At 41.7% G+C, this 22,840-nt stretch overlaps 2 protein-coding genes across 5 annotated transcripts in view; one reads left to right on the forward strand and one right to left on the reverse strand.

Moving 5' to 3' along the window:
- The window catches only part of RNF207 (ring finger protein 207), a 41,130-nt gene extending 37,500 nt beyond the window's left edge, over window positions 1-3,630 (forward strand). For all 4 annotated transcript variants that reach the window (XM_072156237.1, XM_072156236.1, XM_072156238.1 and 1 more), the window contains one exon: window positions 2,448-3,630. In XM_072156237.1, the coding sequence (XP_072012338.1) occupies window positions 2,448-2,586 (139 nt within the window). In that variant the 3' untranslated portion in view covers window positions 2,587-3,630. The remainder of the gene's footprint in view (window positions 1-2,447) is intronic.
- A 3,394-nt stretch (window positions 3,631-7,024) lies between these two features.
- Window positions 7,025-14,197, reverse strand: ICMT (isoprenylcysteine carboxyl methyltransferase). Its single transcript, XM_072156240.1, has 5 exons — window positions 13,922-14,197; window positions 11,848-11,936; window positions 9,500-9,669; window positions 8,294-8,511; window positions 7,025-7,504 (listed from the first exon to the last, which is right to left on the reverse strand). Exons 1-5 carry the CDS (start codon window positions 14,132-14,134, stop codon window positions 7,322-7,324), a joined length of 873 nt encoding a protein of 290 aa, XP_072012341.1. The 5' UTR covers window positions 14,135-14,197; the 3' UTR covers window positions 7,025-7,321.
- Between the last annotated feature and the right edge of the window lie 8,643 nt (window positions 14,198-22,840).

Genomic DNA, 22,840 nt, shown 5'->3' on the forward strand with positions numbered 1-22,840 from the left:
AATATTCTTAATAAAGATTAATATGATTTTAAAACTAATATTCAATAAAATGTTGACTTTTAAGGGTTGTCAGTTTACAAGAAAGCAATATTTTTCCTGATTGCTTCAAATTGGGGTCCACCAAGGGCCACATGTAAACATTAATAGAAAATGGTTTACTTTGTCTTCCTTGCACTGATCTATTATACTGGCTGTAACTTTTTCCTGTCTGACTTTGCACTAGAAAGAACCTGCAATTTGCTTGCACATGTATTTACATAGCATCTGCGCCAGTTTTGTGTCGCGACTGCTCTGTGTTCGACAAGACAGAAAAAAATGTGCACCAGAAGGGGTGTGTTACTGCTTAGTCAGACCATACACCACATTTAATACAGCAACAGAATTGTGTTGCGTGTTGTATGTTAGAGGTGCACCTGACAAAAAATAGTGCACACTTCCAGTACAGTGCAGGGTGCGCCAGATAATTGAAATCCGTGCTCTAGTATTCATTTCTCTGGCGTAACGTGCAGTTGCTTCAGTTTTGATAAATCTTTGCCATTGTGTTTAAAAAGGAATGGAAATATCTTTAAAATTTTTGGCAGATAACCAAACAATGTGTTTTTTTTTGTTAGAATATTAGATATGGCGTCTCTCCAACTAGTCAATTAAAGCTTTTCCTCATATCATGAGCACAGCCTGGAATGTGTGGCGGATAAAACTCTCCCGACAGAATGGTTATGGCTGGAAATAGAGGGTGGGGGTGTTAAACTAAGCTTAGCGGGTGTAAAGTGTCATTTCAATATAACTATATTCGTTATATGTATTGGGAAAGCTGATGATGAATATGCTTATTTGTGAGGAGATTGCAGCATTATCCTACTGGGGTGAAACTAAAATATACAACCACATGTAATAATTTTCATTTATTAAATAGCATAGCTGCCATATTAGAATGCGTGCTAATAAGAAAGTAGTAGTGTCGCCACAGGCTTCAGGCCTATAACTCAATATTTAGCTTTGTATTTTGGCAGTTCAACATCTCCCTGACCTGTTCCCGATAACTACCATATTTTTCAGACTATAAGACTCTTCTTACTATAGGACGCACCCCAGATTTAGGCTTCCAAAAAAGGAAAAATATATTTTACACCAATTGAAATATCCCTGTTGGTCGCACTAAAGCACAGCACACACAGATCTGCTACATCCATACATTTATACACACAGCTCTGCACCATCCATACATTTACACACACAGCTCTGCATCTTCCATACAGTTACACACACAGCTCTGCATCATCCATACAGTTACACACACACAGCTATGCATCATCCATACAGTTACACACACAGCCCTGCATCATCCATACAGTTACATACCCAGCTCTACATCATCCATACAGTTACACACACGGCACTGCATCATCCATACAGTTACACACACAGCTATGCTACATCCATACAGTTACACACACAGCTCTGCATCATCCATACAGTTACACACACAGCACTACAACATCCATACAGTTACACACACAGCACTATAACATCCATACAGTTACACACACAGCCCTGCATCATCCATACAGTTACACACACAGCCCAGCATCATCCATACAGTTACACACCCAGCTCAGCATCATCCATGCAGTTACACACCCAGCTCTGCATCATCCATATAGTTACACACACAGCTCTGCATCATCCATACAGTTACACACACAGCTCTGCATCATCCATACAGTTACACACACACAGCTCTGCTACATCCATACAGTTACACACACAGCTCTGCATCATCCAGACAGTTACACACACAGCTCTGCATCATCCGTACAATTACACACACAGCTCTGTTACATCCATACAGTTACATATCCAGCTCTACATCATCCATACAGTTACACACACGGCACTGCATCATCCATACAGTTACAACACGGCACTGCATCATCCATACAGTTACACACACAGCACTGCATCATCCATACAGTTACACACACAGCTATGCTACATCCATACAGTTACACACACAGCCCTGCATCATCCATACAGTTACACACCCAGCTCTGCATCATCCATGCAGTTACACACCCAGCTCTGCATCATCCATGCAGTTACACATCCAGCTCTGCATCATCCATATAGGTACACACACAGCTCTGCATCATCCATACAGTTACACACACACACAGCTCTGCTACATCCATACAGTTACACACACAGCACTGCATCATCCATACAATTACACACACAGCTCTGCATCATCCATAGAGTTACACACACAGCCCTGCCACAATTCAGTGCCACAAAAATCTAATCAAAGGAAATTGAAGGTTCTTCAAAAAGTCAAATGTAAAATCTCCTGATACTTTCTTGGGTTCTATTTAAACAATATTCCTATCAAAGAAGCACCATCATTGTCTATATGTCTCACATAAATTTATAATGGACATTTGTCACCCTAGGAATGATCCAACAGTTTGTCTGGAGGAGCAACTCGAAAAACCACTAGAGCTGAAGATGAGTGAAGACGCATTGGTAAAAAGTAAAGAATACTATAGGCTGAAGCAGAATGCGCCAAGCAGGAAAGGGTTAAGCACATGAGGGCATACAAGAAAGTGACCATATGACGTATAGAAAATGATAGTCATTCAAGGGTTTATGGACATTAACTGAGAAAAAATTGTATATAGTTGTATGTGACATTCACAATGGGGAGATTTATCAGACTTGTCTGAGGTAAATCTGTTCTAGTTGCCCATGGCAACAAATCAGAACTCGGCTTTTATTTTCAAACAGTTGTTTATAAAATGAAAGCCAAGCTCTGATTGGTTTCCATGGGCAACTAGAACAGTTTTACCTCAGACATTTCTGATAATTTTCCCAATATGAACGTATGCAGTTATAGAAGATATAATATAATTCAGTATTTATGGAAGAAACATGTTGGGTTTCAGATTAGCCAATATTCTGGATTACTGGACATAATAGACAGTCCTCCTGTAACAATGTATGATGTTAGAGTGCTCCTGTATAGGATCTGCTCTATACATATGATATAAGTTTAGCAGTACATAGCTTTCTTCATAGCTGGGTGTAACTTCATGTGCCTCTATTTGAAATACCATTGTAGAAAATAAATAGAAGTTGCTTCCAGCCAGGTCCCCCTTGCCTCGCAGCTGCCATTACAACCTCTGCACTAAAAGGATAAAGGCAAAGCAGAAGATATAAGGTGCTCTAAGCTGTCTATACAACTTCTTCACTTTATTAGATGCCGCCGCTTCTTCGTATTGATTAGGACTATTGGTGATGTCATCTTGGTCACATGACTTTAAGTGCCCAATGATCTAACAAAGCTCTCTATACAGCAGAATATCATAGCCATCAATCAGGAACAAGGAGATAGAGCAATGCAAGTAAATTTACTGTGCATGACTCACTTAGTGTGCATGGTTACATTTGAAAACGCATATGTTTTGACGCAACCAAAACGTCACATAATGGCTATTCTTTTTAATCATGGTTTTTTAATGAAGCGTTTATTTTGGGTGACAGGTCCTCGAACATTCCAGCAAGTGGCTGCAGTATGTAACAGACCAGCATAGAACATTATAAACAGGCATATATGCAGACAAATGTGTAATGTGAAATAACTCTTTATTTTTCTGTATAATGTATTGTTATTTACACATGCAGAGTTCAGAGCAGATGTCTATTAAGTACAACATATACAGGTATATAAATACAAATAAATCAGCCGCTGTACAATCACAGACAGAAGATACAGGGTGCAGAGTCCTCTGGTTTAAAACTTACTTTATTTAGAAAGAACAAAAAATATATACATGAGCAGCATTTCCGGTCCCCTGGGGGAATCTGAATTCTCAGGCCCCTGTAAAAAGTACTCTGGTATCTGATTGTCTGCAGGAAAGCACAGGCAAGGCTATGGGGGGATGGAGGAGGCCATGATGTGGGATGGCTAAATTATCCACAAACTGTGAAGCTTTTTGTGGCTATATTTTTACAAATGCTGTGGTGAAAATTTGTGAGACCCAATAGGAACCCAAATTAAATACACTGCTAAGCTAGCAAGTCCATCACAGTCCCATCTGACTTATCTGCAAATGTTTAATTTGTGACCTCTGTGTCATATTTGTGTGAGGTCTAACATGGGCACGAATAGGACCTGCTCCGAGTTTTGCGGCTTGGACAGTCAGATCATACACAACACTGTGGAAACCACAGCCAAGTGCATGAGTGCATAAAGATACGTGGGAACATGTCCTAGCTGTTGTTTCAGTGGCCAGCACAAGGCCCAAAAACTGTTCTGTGCACAACGCTATGCTAGAAGAGTTGCTTGCTATCATAATACATTTTTTTCCTATTGTGTTGCAAATGTTCCAGGTAACATGTAGTAGTTATGGTCACAGTATCAGACCCCTTGCTTTCTACAGTATGAGAAGCAGTATATACCCCATGTTTAGCTAGGGCTTGCAGTTCTGCATTATACACAAGTAGTTTCACCCATGCCAACATTCCCAATCTGTGCGTAAGGGTGCTATTAATATGTCCACTGGGGGCCCACAGCTTACCTGGCCTCACAGCGAGCGATAAACTATAAGCATGGCCACTACCATCGGGAGTCCTAGAATAATATTCTGCGTTTGCTTAATACTGGTCTGCGTTGTGAAATAGGAACTGCTGGTGATAGCAGCGTATGGGCAACACAGTCCTATACTTCTTAACTGTACCATTTATCCTTGTGCCAACAAGTGGTGCTCCATGCCCTAGGGACCCAACAGAATAGTCCATAAAGAACAGGATAACCATACTGGGTGCAGTAGTGGTACATTACAGTAGGTGCATTAATGTGACTGGATGAGCCCAGGTTGTGACCTAGAACTACGACTTGCAACACCCATAAACTTGTAGCCCAGTGGTTCTCAACCTTTCTAATGTTGTGACCCCGCAATACAGTTCCTCATGCTGTGGTGACCCCAAACCATGCAACTCGCAGTAAAAACACAGTAAAATTTTCGGCTCCGATGGCTTTAGGCGACCCCCGGTTTTGGTCGTTCGACCCCCACTGGGGTCCCGACCCACAGGTTGAGAACCACTGGCGTAGCCTGTTTTATCAGACTGCAGCTCTGATCTAAGTACAGTAATATGTACAAAATAACACTATAAGGCGGCGAAATTCTGCATCAGACCCTGTAAATGCTTTTGAAATGTGTAGGTCAGTCTTTGGTCTCTGTCCGCTCATACAGATGATCCTTACAGGGGGCTATAAAAAAAACCCCCAAAAACGTTACAGCAGAATGTCTTCACAGGTCTGTATATCAGTAGGATCTGACAGTTTATTAATACTGATGAGAAGGAGATACATAAGGAGATATCCATGATGTGCAACGCTGGACACAACAAAGATTATGTGATGATCAAGTGACAACTGTACCCATAAGGGCTCTGAGAATTGACATGCAATTTCCTGCCAATTCTCTATCCCCCAGCACACTTTGTAATGCTACATTCAAAAGACCGTAGGACCATGGGTCCAGTGCCTCAAACAAGCAGCATATGGGCATGTATGGTGTCAGGGCAGGTTTTGCAGTAGTCGTAGTAGTACAGCCCCATTTAATAAGAATTATGGTGGTCTAAATGCAGCGACCTGGACACACAATATCTACTAAATCCAGCCTATGTTGCAACTCAGGACCCATCTAGATTTGTACCCCACGGTTCCACTAAAACCTGAAGTCACATTATTAAAACCGTGGCCACTGTGCAGTGTGCTAAATTTATAAGGTAACAGTAGAGGCACATAGTAACAGCGATGGTCTGTGTGCCATGGGTGGTCCAAGCATCAAATATAAGTTTTTTCCATGCTTTCCTAGGCACAATACACTGTGTGAAAAGCTTGAGTGTCACTTATAATTTCTATAATCTGTAATAGCACACTGTAAATATAAACTTATTCAAATTAATTTCATATCACCCTTACATACCTTAGAATGAAGGAAGGAATTTAGGTAAAATTATTATTACCTTTTAAAGTGATTGTGTATTGCTAGGGTAAAACATGCCCTTTTGATCGTTGGGGGTCTGAGAAGGCAGTTGTAGTCCCGGTTTAGCGCTGTATCCCCCTCGTTGTTTATTCCTGTACAGCAGTTCCCTGCATAGCCGGTGGCGGAGGTTAGCTCAGTCACTTCATTCCCGTGATTGTCACCTATCCTGGCTACATTCTCATGTAGTTATTTGCCCTCCGCTGTATGTATTCCACTATATGTACATAAGGTGAGATTAGTCCTCCTGCTCAGCTACTCTCCCCTAAAAGTAGGAGGAGTAATGAACATCTGCAGCAGTCAGTGACACTGACATACAGGGTGTCCCTCAAGGGATGGATGCCATACAGTAGCATCTGGCCCCAACCGGCTATTATGGCCTCGCTGAGCGTATATCGGTCACACAGCAAGAAGGAGGGAGATAGAAAGACATAACTTGCTGCTTCCCACCGAATGCGATGTATACTGTGCAGGCAGAAGCAAAAAGGATGCATCCATCTTGCACTATGTGTCTATGAATATGCACAGCGTATATACGTCAGAAGCTTTCCTACCATGAGTGTATCCAAAAAGACAAAACAAAAAACGAAGTGGTGTGATCTTGGCCTATGGTATGTCGTAAATTTAAGAATAGCCCCATATACCATCACAGTCGTATATTACTGCCCCTTAAATTGAACACAACCCTTGTGTTCCAACCAGCTTCCCCTTACACAAGAGTTACACAAGGCCTAGATATGCTTTAGATGTGTAGGGTTTATACGGACAATGATTTGTATAGACCCGTGGTTGGAGTGGATGCACTTTCATGTCTGTCCAGGGCGACTACTGCACAAACCTTCAGAAGTGAAGAACCATGTGTGCATCATGTCTGCCATATTCCCATGGTTAAGATTTAGCACGATTTAGTCATGTCTGCAGAGCCAGCATGTGTAAGGTCCATGCATATAAATGATGCAAAAATAAAAAGAAGCCTCATCTGTATTGGTCAAAGTTAACATCCTTTAAATATTTATATATAAAATGTTCTATACAAAGTTTTTTTTTACTCCCTCCCTGTATTTTGATATCGGATTCCAGAAAGGACCATTGAAGTGCAACAACAAAAACCAACTGCTCGTGTGGACTGAAAATTCATAGCCCTTAAATGAATCCTCTTGATTTAAAGGAGCAGACTTTAAGGTCATGGTCTACATGGTCAACTCTTGTGCTGTTCTCCAGGAGCGGAGCTGGCAGATAAGTACAGGAAGTGCATCAATATGTGCTGCGACGCCATCTTATGGCTCCACCTTCACGCCATTTATGAACGGCAATCCTGTGGGAACTCTCCTTTTATAATTTACATATTCCTGCCCAAAGAAGTGGATCAACGAATATTCCTCTTCTTCCACCCTTTCACGGAAAAATCTCCAGGAAGCCAGAGTGTAACCAACAAGGCAGACTGGATTACAGAGCAAAACCTACAAAAAGAACAAGAGAATTCTTAGCAAAATGACCAAAAATAAGATAAAGTTTATTAAAGTCCATAGGGGGCAGTATTCTAGTAGTTATATTCGAGTCCATAGGGGGCAGTATTCTAGTAGTTATATTCTTGTCCATAGGGGGCAGTATTCTAGTAGTTATATTCTTGTACTCTGTGCTCCGCCGCTATCTAATTTATTCATGCCCCCAAATCCTTCTTGGGTCGCCTACATTGTGTACAGAGAGCCAGTGATGTCACCAGGTCTCTCTGCAAAAAAAGAGAAAGAGAGAGAGGGGGAGAGAGACTTTGACATGACCTGCTCTCTGATGTACCAATCAGGGCCAGGGACATTAATAAATTATATAGTGTCAGAGCATAGCGGTGCTCTACAAAACATGTTTTGCTCTTTTGCAAATTTTATAAAGTTACATTTCTCCTTAATGCAGCCATTGTAAGTTATAATAGAGGATTTTTGCACCTGGGGATGGGGCAGGAAGGCGAGTAGTAACCATCTATCATCAGCTAAGCTGATCTACATCTACCATCAGATTTATTGGTAGCATACTGTCACCAATGATATGCTCGTTACCTTAGGGGTTAAGTGGCACCACTTTTCTTATCTTTTGGGGCGTCCCTTACACCGATAAAACAACTTTAAAAAAATAAAGACCCAGGTAACTTGAAACTTGACTGTGTAAACCCTCTACCAGTGCTTTTATGGTTTGTGTTATAAAACCAGTTACAGGGGAAAGGTTGATATATTTGTGATAAAAAATTAAACCCTTACCTGGGTCCCAATGCTCCAGTAGAACCATCCCACATAGGATGGGTGTCTGAACCAGGAGTAAACGCCACCGGTAACCAGAGTATGCGTCTCTGATTTCTCATTTTGAACGATGTGATTGAAATTGGAGCCGGCTGTGAGCATAGCAGACTTCCTCAGAGCCTCCCCGAAGAGGACCATGAACAGCCCGATCACACTCAGCCATGTGATCTGCTTCAGGTCTGCAAAACAGAGTAATTTCATAAGATGTGGAAGGGGACTTTTTGCATTCGATTTTAATTGCCTTAGTGTATGTGAAATTTCAAAAAAATAAATCAACCTTCCTAATTGTGTTAAGAAACTGTATTTTTTCTGGGCTATAATTATTAATAAACATTGGGCACCAATGCGTGATCAGTAAAGGTGTCATAGCCAGAACCCTTGCTGCAGTCGTGACAGTACAGACTCACTATAGGTGATCAGGTGGACAGATGCTACAAATAGCAGGGATGCTGGTGTCACGCCCAGTCTGACCTATTCTTTTGCTAGATCATTAATAGCCCACAAAAAAAAAATCTTCAGGAAAGTTTGTCAGTGATAGTGACATGTCCTGCTTTAGTACATTGTATTCCACCTGTTCTTAGAGCAGTGTATTGTAACAAATTAGTATTCTTCCAGGAATTGGATGAATCAATTGACAATCTAATATGTTCTCTGTCTGTAGGGTGTGCATGAATGAATAGAAATCCAGACTGTATAGAGACACACACACACTATAGGTAAGAGGAAAGCCAATGCATTCTTACACTTCCAGGAGGAATAACAGAGGAATCCACTTACTCCTGTCCAAAGGTTAAGAAGGATGAAATCATAAGACACAAGCGTGTATAGTCCAGGAGACATTGACTGCATTTCATGGATTGAAATCTCCTTATTTTGGACTCCAAACATCAAAGTTATATATGATACAATGATTCTCTGTGAGACAACCATGCCCGACTGTTACCAGCAGGGACACAGAGACTCTGTGCACTATGTAAGGTGTCCCTACCCTGGGTCAGTGCTCAGTCCATGTAATGCAGTCACTATACAGTCCTGGTATGAACATCCTCAACTGAAACAGCACGAAGGTAACATATTTACATCACTGGATTGCAGCATAATCAGCAGAGAAAGACTTCTTTACACTGGTCCAAATGCAGTACAAAGGCTACCAACATGGACACATACCTGGATACACAGCTTGCTCTATAGTGAATTCCACCCAGGAGGAGAAGGCAGCCAGGGTGTATTCCAGACTGTGGTTCAGGAGGAAGGAGTCGAGGGACAGACTTTTAGGATTGTTCAGTGCAGTAATTAAATATTCAGAGTAATGGAAAAAGGAGAGGGAGCACATGTACCTACAAGAGAGAGAAAGTCACATCTGCTCCACGGGCAAGAACCCAACAGTGACAACCCAACACAATAACAATCCCAGATTCAGAAATTTGAAAATATTCCCTTATACTGGAAATAATGGACATCATTGTCAAGGAGATATTATTCTTGAATGTGTAAGATTTGATGAACTATAGGGCAATTACCAACTTTGTTGAACTTTATGACAATTGGCATCTACTGAAGTGTCCAGGCAGCGTTTACAACATCCTGGAGATCCTTACAACCTGATAAACTCTGACCTGCAGAATGTTCTCTGGTGACCTCAAAAGCCATTTGGTCACCTCTCCTCTGCACCTACCCCCATCCCTATATCTGGATTTGGAAACAAAGAACTGTTTAAATATTCCTGGACTCTCCCCCCTCATTAACACTTTGCCCAATCCTGAATGACCATTTGGACTAATTAATGAATGGGAGGTTCTGAAACCTGAACTAAACAGAGAACTTATAAAACCATATGAAATCCAGGAATTGGTGTTCACATTTTGGGGTCTGCTTGACAAGCTGAGTGTGTTCCTTATTTCTCCCACCTCCAGGGAATCAGGATTTACTTTAAGTTGTAAGTTTCTGTTATTTTTCTCTTTTTATTTTATAACTGTTTTGCCGTGTTGTGTGTAATTTTATTTTGTAATTCTTTTGGTTTTAACATGTTTTTTATGCACTGAACAACTTTTTGTCATTAAAGATTTTCACTTTCATTTTGGTTCCTGTATGCTCTGCGAACTCATAGCCTTGTAAAGTCTGGTTAGGTGTGTTACTGCTAGAGAGCCGAGTGTGCATGTCTAGTGGTGTGACAAGGTGACGGCTTGAGAAGGAAGAGTTGATGTAGAGTGGGATACTTATTGGTCCCAGTATAAATGCAATAAGTGGTGGCAGTGGGTCTGGTGCTGGTGCTGTATGAGGTGTGATTTATGCTCAATTTGTGTCCTGAGTGAAAGGGGAGCGCAAGTTTGAGTAGGCTAAATTAACCTGTACAGTTGCACCCCACATCACGTGACAAGGTGGCGGCGTCCTTGCCATGACAATCATTAAGATCTCATGTATACAAGTAGTTGGGGTGGCCTGTCCCTTGGCTCACAACATAGAGAACAGTGTGGAGATTACTTCTTATTCTTATTTGGAGAATCTCAAGCTACAACGTGGAAGTGACATAATGCGGTGACCACATTCATTCTAGCATCTGATGGAATCCCAGAAGCAATGTATTTGTATATAAGTAGCTTGAGGTGGTGTATATAAAAAAAGCAGCAGCTCAGGAGTGACATCACGTCTGTATTAGGCGGTAGCGGGTGCCTCTAACAGAGGAACGTGAGCGGCCATCTGACACAACTAATATAAAAAAGATTGATCCTGGACAAGCCCTTTTTTGACATCCATCATGTGACATATCAGGCAAGTTTTTCTTTCATGCTGAGATAACAGACTGAAACTACAGAGCCCAAAGCCTGAGATTTCAGTGCTGAGAAATTCTGAGATCACAATATATCCCTTTCTTATCTGGCCTGGCCCTGCCCACAGATCGTGACATCAGTGGAGTGGTAGGCGGGGCCAGTGCCATGAACACGGAAAAGGGGTGTTCATATATTAGCGGGAGGTGCTCTGGTGACGTAGCCCTGAGCGCCTCCTGCTCATTTTAATCTTTATTAGAACAATGCCGTTGTCCCAGGACTTCATAAAAGCAAAATCTTCCAGACAGTCGGGACAAGCAAGTAATTTTGCAGTAAATCTGATGGTAGATGTCCTTTAAAAGACAACGGTCTTAGTAGTTCAGCCTCAGGCTTTTGGCTGTCACCTCAGATCTTTAACTTAGATGATATTAACAAGCAAAAATGTTTAGAATCCAGCTAACAACACAACGCACCGACGTCCATAGAAAAGGTAATACAAAAAAAAAAATCAACACGGAAACCTTTCTGAAACGTGTAGGCTGTGTTCCCGAGTGTCCCATGTTGATTTTTTGTACCACTTTTAAAGATATGAAATGAAGTAGAAACCTTTTCTATGGACATCTGTAGATTATGTTGTGAGTTGGATTCACTCAATGTAAAACTACATTGTGTTTTATTTATAGAGCAGTAACGTGGTGTTTAATACAATCCATATGACAAAATTGTAGACAATCAACAATTATTACTCACCACCCAAAGTGCCTCCATGGGGACTGAGTGATGCTCACCAACAAGCCACAGCCAAATGCAAAGCCTAAGAAAGCAGCTCTGATGGCGACCTGCGGGCACAGACAACAGATGGAACGGTTACCAGAAGTGATGTTATATGATATCTGATCATTAGTGACAGCCTCTGCGTCCTCATCCTCCCAACCCCACTGCTGTCAGCTCCTTTTAGTGTTATCTCTGCAATCCTCTTAGAGGAAATCTCCTCCAATCCTTTAACCTCCTTCCTCTGTGCTGGCCAGGACACAAAGTAACATGTATGGAACAAATCTATACAGCAGCAGGTAAAAGGATCATCCAGATGGTCATATACTCTATTGGGGAATGGGTTTCCCCCTCTACATCACAGGGTAGAGAACTTGGCACCACCAATTAAGCTCATTGCTACTGACCGATTTTAACAGACATTGTATTAACAATAATAACTATATGTGCTCCGACACTACAGCTCCCTCAATAAAAGCTCAAATACTTGGCCCATGTTTTATTGTTCTTCCCATTTTGTGAATAGGGGATAACAATGTGATTGGTATTGGCCTAACTGAAAATGAGTTTGGGGTCCAGTTATTGCTAACAGACAAAACTTGTGTCCTTCAACTTTCTGCATTATCATTACCTAGGAGTATACTAGAAATATCCATCATTGTGAGCCCCAGCAATCAGACACCTAAAAATTAGACGTTTTCAGGATTGTAAGAGAAACAAGAGATTTGAGTAAAAAGTATCCAAATCTGTTCAATGGTCCTCTAGATCAGTGATGGCGAACCTATGGCACGGGTGCCAGAGGTGGCACTCAGAGCACTTTCTGTGGGCACCCAGGCCTTCACCATAGCACAGAGTTTGCCAGACAGGACTCAAGGCTTCCTCATGCGGTCCAATACAGCCCAGGACATGCCAAGCTCAGTGCTATTTTAAAGCAACATCCTTGGCTGCCAGGACTACAGGAGCAGCCAGAAGGTGTGGATATAGATGCATTGTTATTGGAGCTCCTACTGGGTCCCCTGATCATTCCTCTTCAGGGGACCCTGGAGGGAAACTACAATCCAAATGTATCCATCATCTTTGTATTGGTGAACTCAGGACACCAATACGATTAAAACCGGTGATACAGCAGGGATCAATAAGTTACTGCTTAAATTGTCATATTGGCACTTTGCGACATATAAGTGGGTTTTGGTTGTAGCTTGGGCACTCTGTCTCCAAAAGGTTCGCCATCACTGCTCTAGATGGTGGTCCTGTCAGCAGTGAAGTGATGACATCATGTACATGTGACTACAGAAGCCATGGGGTATAATAATGTACATAACAGTGTCACTCCCATGTCCAGTGATCAGCTGCAAGTCACATCACATCTGCAATTAGTGGGGACCACACTCGAGGTGCAGGGGACAGTGTTTTCCTCTGCAGGATAACTGTTTTGTGCTGTGCCCCTAAAGCTTAGGCTACAAACACATGACTGCTGTCTGTCAGTGAATCAACCACAGTGCATTGCCAGATTTCACACATAGTGCTGAGGCTAACAGAGGTGAACCGTAACCATGATTACAGGGGACTCCCTGCATCACATGTCACAATGCTGCTCAGTGTCCCATCCTCGCAACAGTGTTTGCTCTGAAAATTCAGGAGAGCGCAGCACCGTGACGCATGGACTGACCGCAGTGGTGTGTTTTTAGCTTTCCAGTAAGGAAAGCTGCGGGTTAAACAACAGTAGTAGGTGACATGCTGCAGGGCGAAACCCGACATCATGCATCAAGTGGATGACACATATAGATAATGGGAACCCTAGTTGTCACCCAGTTTTCCAGGACCCCAGAACGGTAGAACTAATAAGATATGCAGTAGATCTGGCCACATAGTGAGGCAGGTGTCCTACACAGGGGGCTGGATGGGAACGATCTGCACAGAAAAGTGGAGCTGCCCTTTAAGTTTCCATTAAGAAGTTCATGTCTCTGTATAATCACAGACATCAACACAACACTGACAGCACCACCTCAGCTGTGCCCTTACACCCCCTCCAGCCCTGCCGTGCCCCGTGTACCTGGTAGAGATGAGCCCGGTAGAGGAGCAGCAGGATCCCGTTCACAAGCGCCACAAACAGCAGCAGCGATATCCTCCCCGGAGCGCTGCCCAGCAGGCTCTGCCCCGGCTCCGTGTACCTGCTGGTGATGAACGGCAGCCAGAGGACCGACACCCCGAGGAGAAAACTAACCAAACTCACTCTACCCTCCACTACCAGCCCATTGCCGGCCATCTTGGAGGAGGCAAAGAGGAAGCCGGCCGCGCACTTCCGGTCCGCTGGCTGACGTGGAGGCTCAGTCTAGGAGGCGCTTAACACAGATGTAGCGACTCCTGCTGGATGGATATAGGTGGTGCAGCGCCGCACTTTGTGAAGGAATAATATCATGTATGGCTTCTGGTTTTGCATGTTAAAGGGGTGTTCCGACGAAGACAAGTTAGTTAGAGAGTCCCCGTCCACACTCTGGTATTTTGCACTGACCATCACTGATGAAAGGGAGCTAAAACAGCGATAAAACTGACTACAATTGTAAAGTAAGGGGGTTAAAATGATCTTCATTGTGTAAAAATCACTAGGGGATTGAGATTTGAGAATTTTCTTTCATGGGCCAACCCCCTTTAAGAAAAAAAATTGTATGACTAAAGGTCTAAAAATTTACTTTCTCTGTTTTCAAGATCTCAGCTTGTTGTTTGTGAAGGGCAACCAATGCTGCATCTGGAAAATGCTGGACAAAATCCATACCAGAGCCATAACTATAATATATTTTTTATAGAATAGTGTTATCATGTGAAGAGGATATGTGATGATTTCTATGCATTATCTCTGTATGCAATGAACAATCAATTTAAAGGGGTTGGATTTATACGAAACTTTAGTATTAGTGGTAAGTATTAGATCCTAATAGCTTCACCCATATTAAACTTACTCTGTTAAAGTTTACCCGGTACCGCGGGTCACATGACTGATCATCAGCAGGACTTTAGACTTCCCGTGACATACCATGTCCTGCTGACCCTATTAGGATCTTATACTTACCCTGTTAAGCAACCAAACATTTTAAGGTTCAAGCCCTGCCAGATTGATAGAGAGAACCTGTACATGAGAATAGCCGGTCATCGGGGCAGATTAAAACCACCAACCAATCACTCAGTAGTTACCCCATGGGAGCTATGAAGTTCTTCTAAACTAAAAATAGGCACAAATATTTCCCAATGAAATGCTCATTATTGTAAGTATATGGCTCATTTATATAGTTAATCTATGGAATGGTATCTATGATGACCTCAGACAGGCTGCCGCTCCCTCCATCCTTGATAGAAACTCCTTTAAATGCCTCCATTTTCCAGATGGTTGGTATTTGTTTTGAAGTAGACTTGAGTCAAACACTGCGTCTTAAAGCATTCTGAGTTATTCCTGGAAGACAATGGCCCTTAAACCCACACTTGTCTTTCAAAGAGTAGGGAAGAAGGCTGAGTAAAGTGTGGGAAGCATCTTAAGGAAGAGGGATGAAAGCGGTGGTGGAGCTCATGTATGAGTGGGTGTAAAGTGCTGGATTGACTGACAGGTCAGGAGGCCATGGGAGACCATAGAAGACAAAACCCCACAAAGGGCTGACAAAAGAAATAACCTCCTAAAAATGCTTTTAAAGTGTAAATTTGTGGAACAAATAATAAATAGTTTACATTGAGGCTGGAGGAATAAAAACTTTGAGGCTTTGATTCAACTTTTACATATGTTGATGTTGATCTACTTCTCATTGATATCCGGATAATAGGCAAATGATGTCAGAGCCGAATAATTATCTCCATACATGATACTCTGCAGACCGAGCAGCACAATATCACAGACTAACTCTTAACAGAAGTTTTCCCATCTTAAAAGCAGAAAGGATCCCCCCACCAACATCTTGTTTCTCTCCCTCATATCCATATCTATCTATCTATCTATCTATCTATCTATCTATCTATCTATCTATCTATCTATCTATCTATCTATCTATCTATCTATCTATCTATCCAGGGGCGTAAATAGGAGAGGCTGGGCCCCATTGTGGATTTCTGCATTGAACTCCCTTCTGATTAAAAAAATATGTACATATTGTAAAGACATATTTATACAATCACACACATTCACACACTCATATACACACATTTATATTATAGACACACACAAAAAGTTCAAAACCCATACACTCACTTTTATATACTCGTATACACTTATACACACACATTTATGGACTCATACAATACATACATTTATTCACTAATACATACAGTATACACAAACTCAGTATATACACATCACATTTGCACAAATACCGTATAGTACATACACATTATATACATACACAAGCTCCTGGCGTTGCCTGGGATAGTAAATAACTGCTCTTAGCTACAACAAAATAGAATGGGTAAACAAAAAATACTGTTGCTGGCAGTCTCTTTCAGTGACTGTTTGTCTATTGCCGGCAGTCTCTTTCAATGACTGTCTGTCTGTCGCCGGGAGTCTTTTTCAGTGACTGTCTGTCTGTCCCCGGCAGTCTCTTTCAGAGACTGTCTCTCTATCGCCAGGAGTCTCTTTCAGTGACTGTCTGTCTGTCGCCGGCAGTATCTTTCAGTGACTGTCTATTGCCGACAGTCTCTTTCAATGCATACATTTTTCATACAATACATACATTTATGCACTAATACATACAGTATATACAAACTCAGTATATCCACATCACATTTTCACAAATACTATATAGAACATACACATTATATACATACACAAGCTCCTGGCGTTGCCCGGGATAGTAAATAACTGCTTTTAGATACAACAAAATAGAATGGGTTAACAAAAAATACTTTATATGTATCTATAGACTGTCTAGACCTTTTTTAGTGACTGTCTATTGCCGGTAGTCTCTTTCAGTGACTGTCTGTCTGTCGCCAACAGTCTCTTTCAGTGACTGTCTGTCTGTCCCTGGCAGTCTCTTTCAGTGATTGTCTGTCTGTTGCCGACAGTCTCTTTCAGTGACTGTCTGTCTATTGCCGGCAGTCTCTTTCAATGACTGCATGTCGCCGGCAGTCTTTTTCAGTCACTGTCTGTCTGTCGCCGGCAGTCTCTTTCAGTGACTGTCTGTCTATTGCCGGCAGTCTCTTTCAATGACTGTCTGTCTGTCACCGGGGTTCTTTTTTAGTGACTGTCTGTCTGTCCCCGGCAGTCTCTTTCAGAGACTGTCTCTCTATCGCCAGGAGTCTCTTTCAGTGACTGTCTGTCTGTCGCCGGCAGTATCTTTCAGTCACTGTCTATTGCCGACAGTCTCTTTGAATGACTCATACAATACATACATTTATGCACTAATACATACAGTATATACAAACTCAGTATATCCACATCACATTTGCATAAATACCATATAGAACATACACATTGGGGCAGATTTACTTACCCGGTCCTTTCGCGATCCAGCGTCGCGTTCTCTGCGGTGGATTCGGGTCCGGACGTGATTTATTAAGGTAGTTCCTCCGACGTCCACCAGGTGGCGCTGCTGCACTGAAGAGCATCGGAACGCACTGGAATACACCGAGCCAGGCTGAGTGAAGGTAAGTGCAATTTTCGTGACAATTTTTTTTAAAAAAATGCAGCGGTTTTTCCGAATCCATCGGGTTTTCGTTCGGCCACGCCCCCCGATTTCCGTCGCTTGCATGCCAGCGCCGATGCGCCACAATCCGATCGCATGCGCCAAAATCCCGGGGCAATTCAGGGAAAATTGCCGCAAATCGGAAATATTCGGGTAATACGTCGGGAAAACGTGAATCGGGCCCTTAGTAAATGACCCCCATTATATACATACACAAGCTGTAGCTCCTGGCGTTGCCCGGGATAGTAAATAACTTCTCTTAGCTACAACAAAATAGAATGGGTTAAAAAAAATTACTTTATATGTATCTATAGACTGTCTCTGACACCGGCAGCCTTTTTTAGTGACTGTCTGTTGCCGACAGTCTCTTTCAGTGATTGTCTGTCTGTTGCCAACAGTCTCTTTCAGTGACTGTCTATTGCCGGCAGTCTCTTTCAATGACTGTCTGTCTGTCGCCGGCAGTCTTTTTCAGTCACTGTCTGTCTGTCGCCGACAGTCTCTTTCAGTGACTGTCTGTCGCCTGCAGTCTGTTTCAGTGACTGTCTGTTACTAGCAGTCTCTTTCAGTGACTGTCAGTCACTGGCAGTCTCTTTTAGTGGTTGTCTGTTGCCTGCAGTCTCTTTCAGTAACTGTCTGTCTCTTTCAGTGACAGACAGTCTAAGACGGTACCTGAGCCACAGGTAACTGTGATTGTAAACCCAGCGGTACAGATTCCTTTAGCGGACATACAGACATACATAAACACACACACATGGCGCATGCAGAAATTTGGCTGGGGCGAAAAGGCGGGTGGCTGTGCCATCATGCATGAGTGGGGTGGAAATGTGATGGTGCGCAGGAGTTTGGGCGGCTGTGCTGTTGGGTGGAAGGGGGGAGATAGTGGACACACAGGTGGGAGGTTATACGTTATCGCCCCATTACATTGTAAGTAGCGGGGGTCCCTGTTACTGCTGTGGGGCCTGAGGAGGGCCTGGGAGAACAGAACTAGTGGCAGGAAAGACCCAGGTCAGCATGGCCAGCCGCTGTCGGGGAGCCCGCTACAGGATTTTAAAATCCATCATTAGGCTTTGTAAATACTTAATAAGTAAATTAGCGGGCCACAAACAATAGACCCACAGTTTTTGTGTCTCTTGTGTAATCGGGTTGTGCAGTCCACTAACAGTAGAAAAGAATGTCCTTGAAGCAAATCCTTGAATAAATTATGCAGACATAGGGCTGTAGAAACCCTGCATGTGTGTGAGCCCATTAAAACACATGGGACTGTGTGCTGTCCACACAAGATATGCAGTCCACAACAACGTTCATGTGCATGAGGCCTTAGTGTTAACTGATCAGTAGGTTTGCAGGTTATCTCACCCCCACTGATCAACCAGCATATCTTGTGAAAAATTCAAAAAAAGTTTGGAGGCTGTAAAAACCCCTTTAATACTTTTACACTGTATAAATTCAGATGTAGTTTGCTCCTAGTGGTAGCCGCATGCATCATGTAAGTCAGAGAAAAACAACTTCCTGCAGAATCTATAAGGTTTGGGCCTAAGGGCCATACCTGGGGAAGTGCCAGGGCCCAAAGTTGCTTAGGGGTCCACATAAGGCTGTACATATGGAATCCATGGCGGTGAGCGGGCTGTCTCTAATGAATCCTTAGAGGGTGAGGTGGGTTTTATATAAAATAACCATGTTTGGGCTGTCTGAGATGATAAACTAGGGAATATTTTGGGGAACAGGAAACTGTTTTAGCTACGAATTTTAAATGCCACCATGTGAGTTCACTGCAAAGGGGCCCACTGATGCTTTGTCGCCCACGGGCCTACTGAAACCTGGAGCCGGCCCTATCGGGCCTCAAACTGAATGTAGTATATTTATAAAGGTGTGTGACCTATTTTGATGATCCTTTAAGCCATCTTGATCTCTCATAGCTGTTTGTCCTTGTGTAGGTGTCACCCGCTTTCATAGTTCTGGCTTTCTATCTATGAAACATAAATGATGAACAGGTCATTAGGTTTATCACACATGTATCGTATGTGATAACTCTAAAACCCTCTCACTCTAACAACGAGATACGGGGGAGTAGATAAAATCCTTTTTGTCTATGGCCATAATTATGTCTATGGCACACTATAATGTTCTGTAAATCGAACTTACGTCTCAATTTAGGCCCCTCGAAGGCCTAAAATGAGGCCATAGCTGTGTATATATGTCTAATCACTTCTCCAAAGGGGTTAAATTGTCCCTTATGCCTTTAAGAGTTTGGGGAAGGTTACCTCAAGTACAATAGAGAGATTTGTCTTATGTAGCAAGGAATAATAGCAGAATAATGGAACAATTTAAAGTTCACATAAAAACTATTCTCAGTGCAGCTGTGGCAGAACCAGCCGCCAAGCTGAGACTTCTGGAGAGAACAATGTGCTTGGGATCTATGGTGTGAACAAGGCTTGAAGCGTGGAAATCGGCCAGTCCGCCTCCTTCTCCACGCTCCCCTAAGAGATTCGACACAGTCTAGTACAATAGAAGCAGCAGCTCCTGGGAACAGGTCCCTTACATAATAAATCATGGCTTCTGGCAGATCTCTGACCATCACTTCTTACAACAGTCACAGCTGCAGGAAGAGTTTGTAAGAGTTCTGTCACAATGTTTTTGGGAGAAAGGATAAGTAAAATACATGTAGATGCAAAAAATCCTATATTTATGCAACTTTTGGACTATATGCACAGATGGCTCAATACACATTTGTACATACATCCACAAATATAAACATATACATAGTATATAACTATTCAGAAACAGATACGGTATTTGGATCCATACTAACACACATTAATTCATACACAAATGGATATGGAACTCATACTCACCACATACAAATTGATGTATTAACGCATACACACACATCTGTCAGCACAAATTCATGCATGTGTCATGTATATTCTTACAAATAGATCTATTTATACATATACATACACAGATGCATGAATGCAAATATACATATATAAGATATATACATTAATATTCATACACTCTTATTTATATACACACATTAATATACACGATTATAAATACAAAATATGTATGACTATGCATACATACCAATAAATTAATTCATAAATACAAATGGACACATGCATAAAAATAAATATATTATGCGTACACACGTAAAATATACAAGAAATACATGTATTTTAAAGTCAATATATTAATATGCAAAATGAGTGTAAAATACAGTGTACATAATTACTTAGTGTTGGGACACATGGGGTGTCACTGATGTGGTCAATATGCTTCTGAATTTGTATGCATTGTGTAATGGCTGTCCACGTGGTTTTCTGGCTAAAACATCTGTTTTCTTACATAATCATTATGCCTCTTTAGAACTATCAATTGAATAACTGCAAAGGACCCTGTTGTCCTGTGTAACCCTCTTATCCACACAAATATATACATATACACACAAACATACACATACTAATGCATAAATGCTAACGCTCCTTTGATGTAATCAATACTAAATTTTTTGTATGATTGATCAGTATTGCCATATGAAAGTTATTTTGTTGCTGTGTCAGTTTAGCCTTTTTCAATGTTTTCAATCATTGTAGGAACATAGTAACTACAGATGTGTGCTGGGTCACTGTATTATCACATCACATCCCTCAGATGTCCATCAATGTCTCTACACGTCTTCTGCACTGACACACACTGACTGTGGCGGTAACTTGTGATGAAGCTATTAGGCCGGGCTGTAATTACAGGCCGGACAATGTAGCATGAAGATTTGGGCTAAAGATAGGCGGCTGCGGGAATTAGAGGCAGAAAATTGTGATTTTGTGAGGACTTGTGAGAAGAGAACAACACATAAGCCAAGAAAGGAGGGCTGAATAGCTGGGCTGGAGGAGTCTGCTGTCTTTCTAGAGCCCACCCATACCATGACCAGCCACATTAGCTGCAATTTTACGGAGGATTTTCAGATAATCCTTAATTCTTAAAATGTACATTTTAAGGTCATGGCCCAGATTAGAAGAAGTGCGTTATATCATCCTTAATAGAAATCTCTAAACATTGCTGGACAGGACAGGCTTATTGAAATGGGAGTAGCACTATGCCCGCCATGAGAAGGCACCTTCTGTCTATTTCTTCCTCAAATAAAGAAATAAATGAAGGCCCGGATGGGTGTATAGGTTCCCCCCTCTGTCACATAAAAACAAACTAGTATTATAAGCATATGAAATGCCTAGATTTGCATTGCAGCCCCAGACTTGCACTTGTTCACCCAACTTTCTTAGATTCCTGAACAGCAACTTAAAGTAAAACTATAGAAAGAGGACACCGGGCCTAAAGGTTGATAGAGCCCAAAAAGCTTGCAGCTCCATTAAATATAACACTGAGAAAAGATTAAGAAAACACCTCTGCCCATCTTCACCAGCTCCAATATAACTTGCCCAGAGATCCTGGAAAAAGCTGGGTCATAGGTCACCTAGCTTTTTTAGACCCTGATATAATTGACAAATACGTAAACCCAACTTTACAAACCAAGAAGACTCAGACATCCTGCTGGGGTTTGGTGTTAGGATACAAACCATTAATCCTTTAACCCAGAATCAATAGATTCTCCATTTACTTTGTTTATGCCAGACCTGGGTTTATAACAGTCTTTCTACAAAACAACTAATGTAACTATCTTGCCAGAAGGGGGCACCACAGAATATCAGATTTATGTTGAACCATTTTTATGATGTGTTTTTAAACCTTTTTTAAACCCTTTTTTAGATATTGTGGCAAGAGGGTTTATCTTGGAAATTTGTGATTTTCAAAATGTTCTACTTTTTCCAAACATAGTCATAATAGCAAAAAAAGGTAATAACTAACATTTACTGAATGTCTACTTTATGTGGAAATGGTTTTTTACGCATCCTCTCATTTTTGTAGGATGTTATTGGGCTTTGAACGTTGGGTGCAATTTTTCACATTTTCATAAAAAACGCTAAATCCTTTTGAGGGACCTGCTCAGATTTCAAGTACCTTTGAAAGGCCTAAATAAAAGTAAAACCGCATAAATTACCCGATTATAGAAACTACACCCCTTCAGGTAGTAAAACAACTGTTATGAAGGCTATTAACCCTTTAATTGGTTTACAGGGGTTAAAACAAAATTGGATGTAATTTTGAAATTAATTTTTTTTGGCTAAATGTGTTTTTCATAAAATGTACAAATTCTCAGTGGATAAAATACCAAAAAGCTCCACAAACTTTGATACCCAATCTCTCCCGAGTAAAACAATCCCCCATATGTGGTGGTAACCTGCTGTATGGGCACACGCCAG

The sequence above is a fragment of the Engystomops pustulosus genome, chromosome 6 (genome assembly GCF_040894005.1).
Source record: "Engystomops pustulosus chromosome 6, aEngPut4.maternal, whole genome shotgun sequence".
Lineage (NCBI taxonomy): Eukaryota > Metazoa > Chordata > Amphibia > Anura > Leptodactylidae > Engystomops > Engystomops pustulosus.

Coding starts and splice junctions, on each gene's coding strand:
- ICMT (XM_072156240.1), bottom strand. CDS start 14,134: ATGGCCGGCAATGGGCTGGTAGTGGAGGGTAGAGTGAGTTTGGTTAGT. Junction 8,512..9,499: donor AGAGCAAGCTGTGTATCCAG/GTATGTGTCCAT, acceptor TCTGTTTTGCAG/ACCTGAAGCAGATCACATGG. Junction 7,505..8,293: donor ACTGGAGCATTGGGACCCAG/GTAAGGGTTTAA, acceptor TTCTTTTTGTAG/GTTTTGCTCTGTAATCCAGT.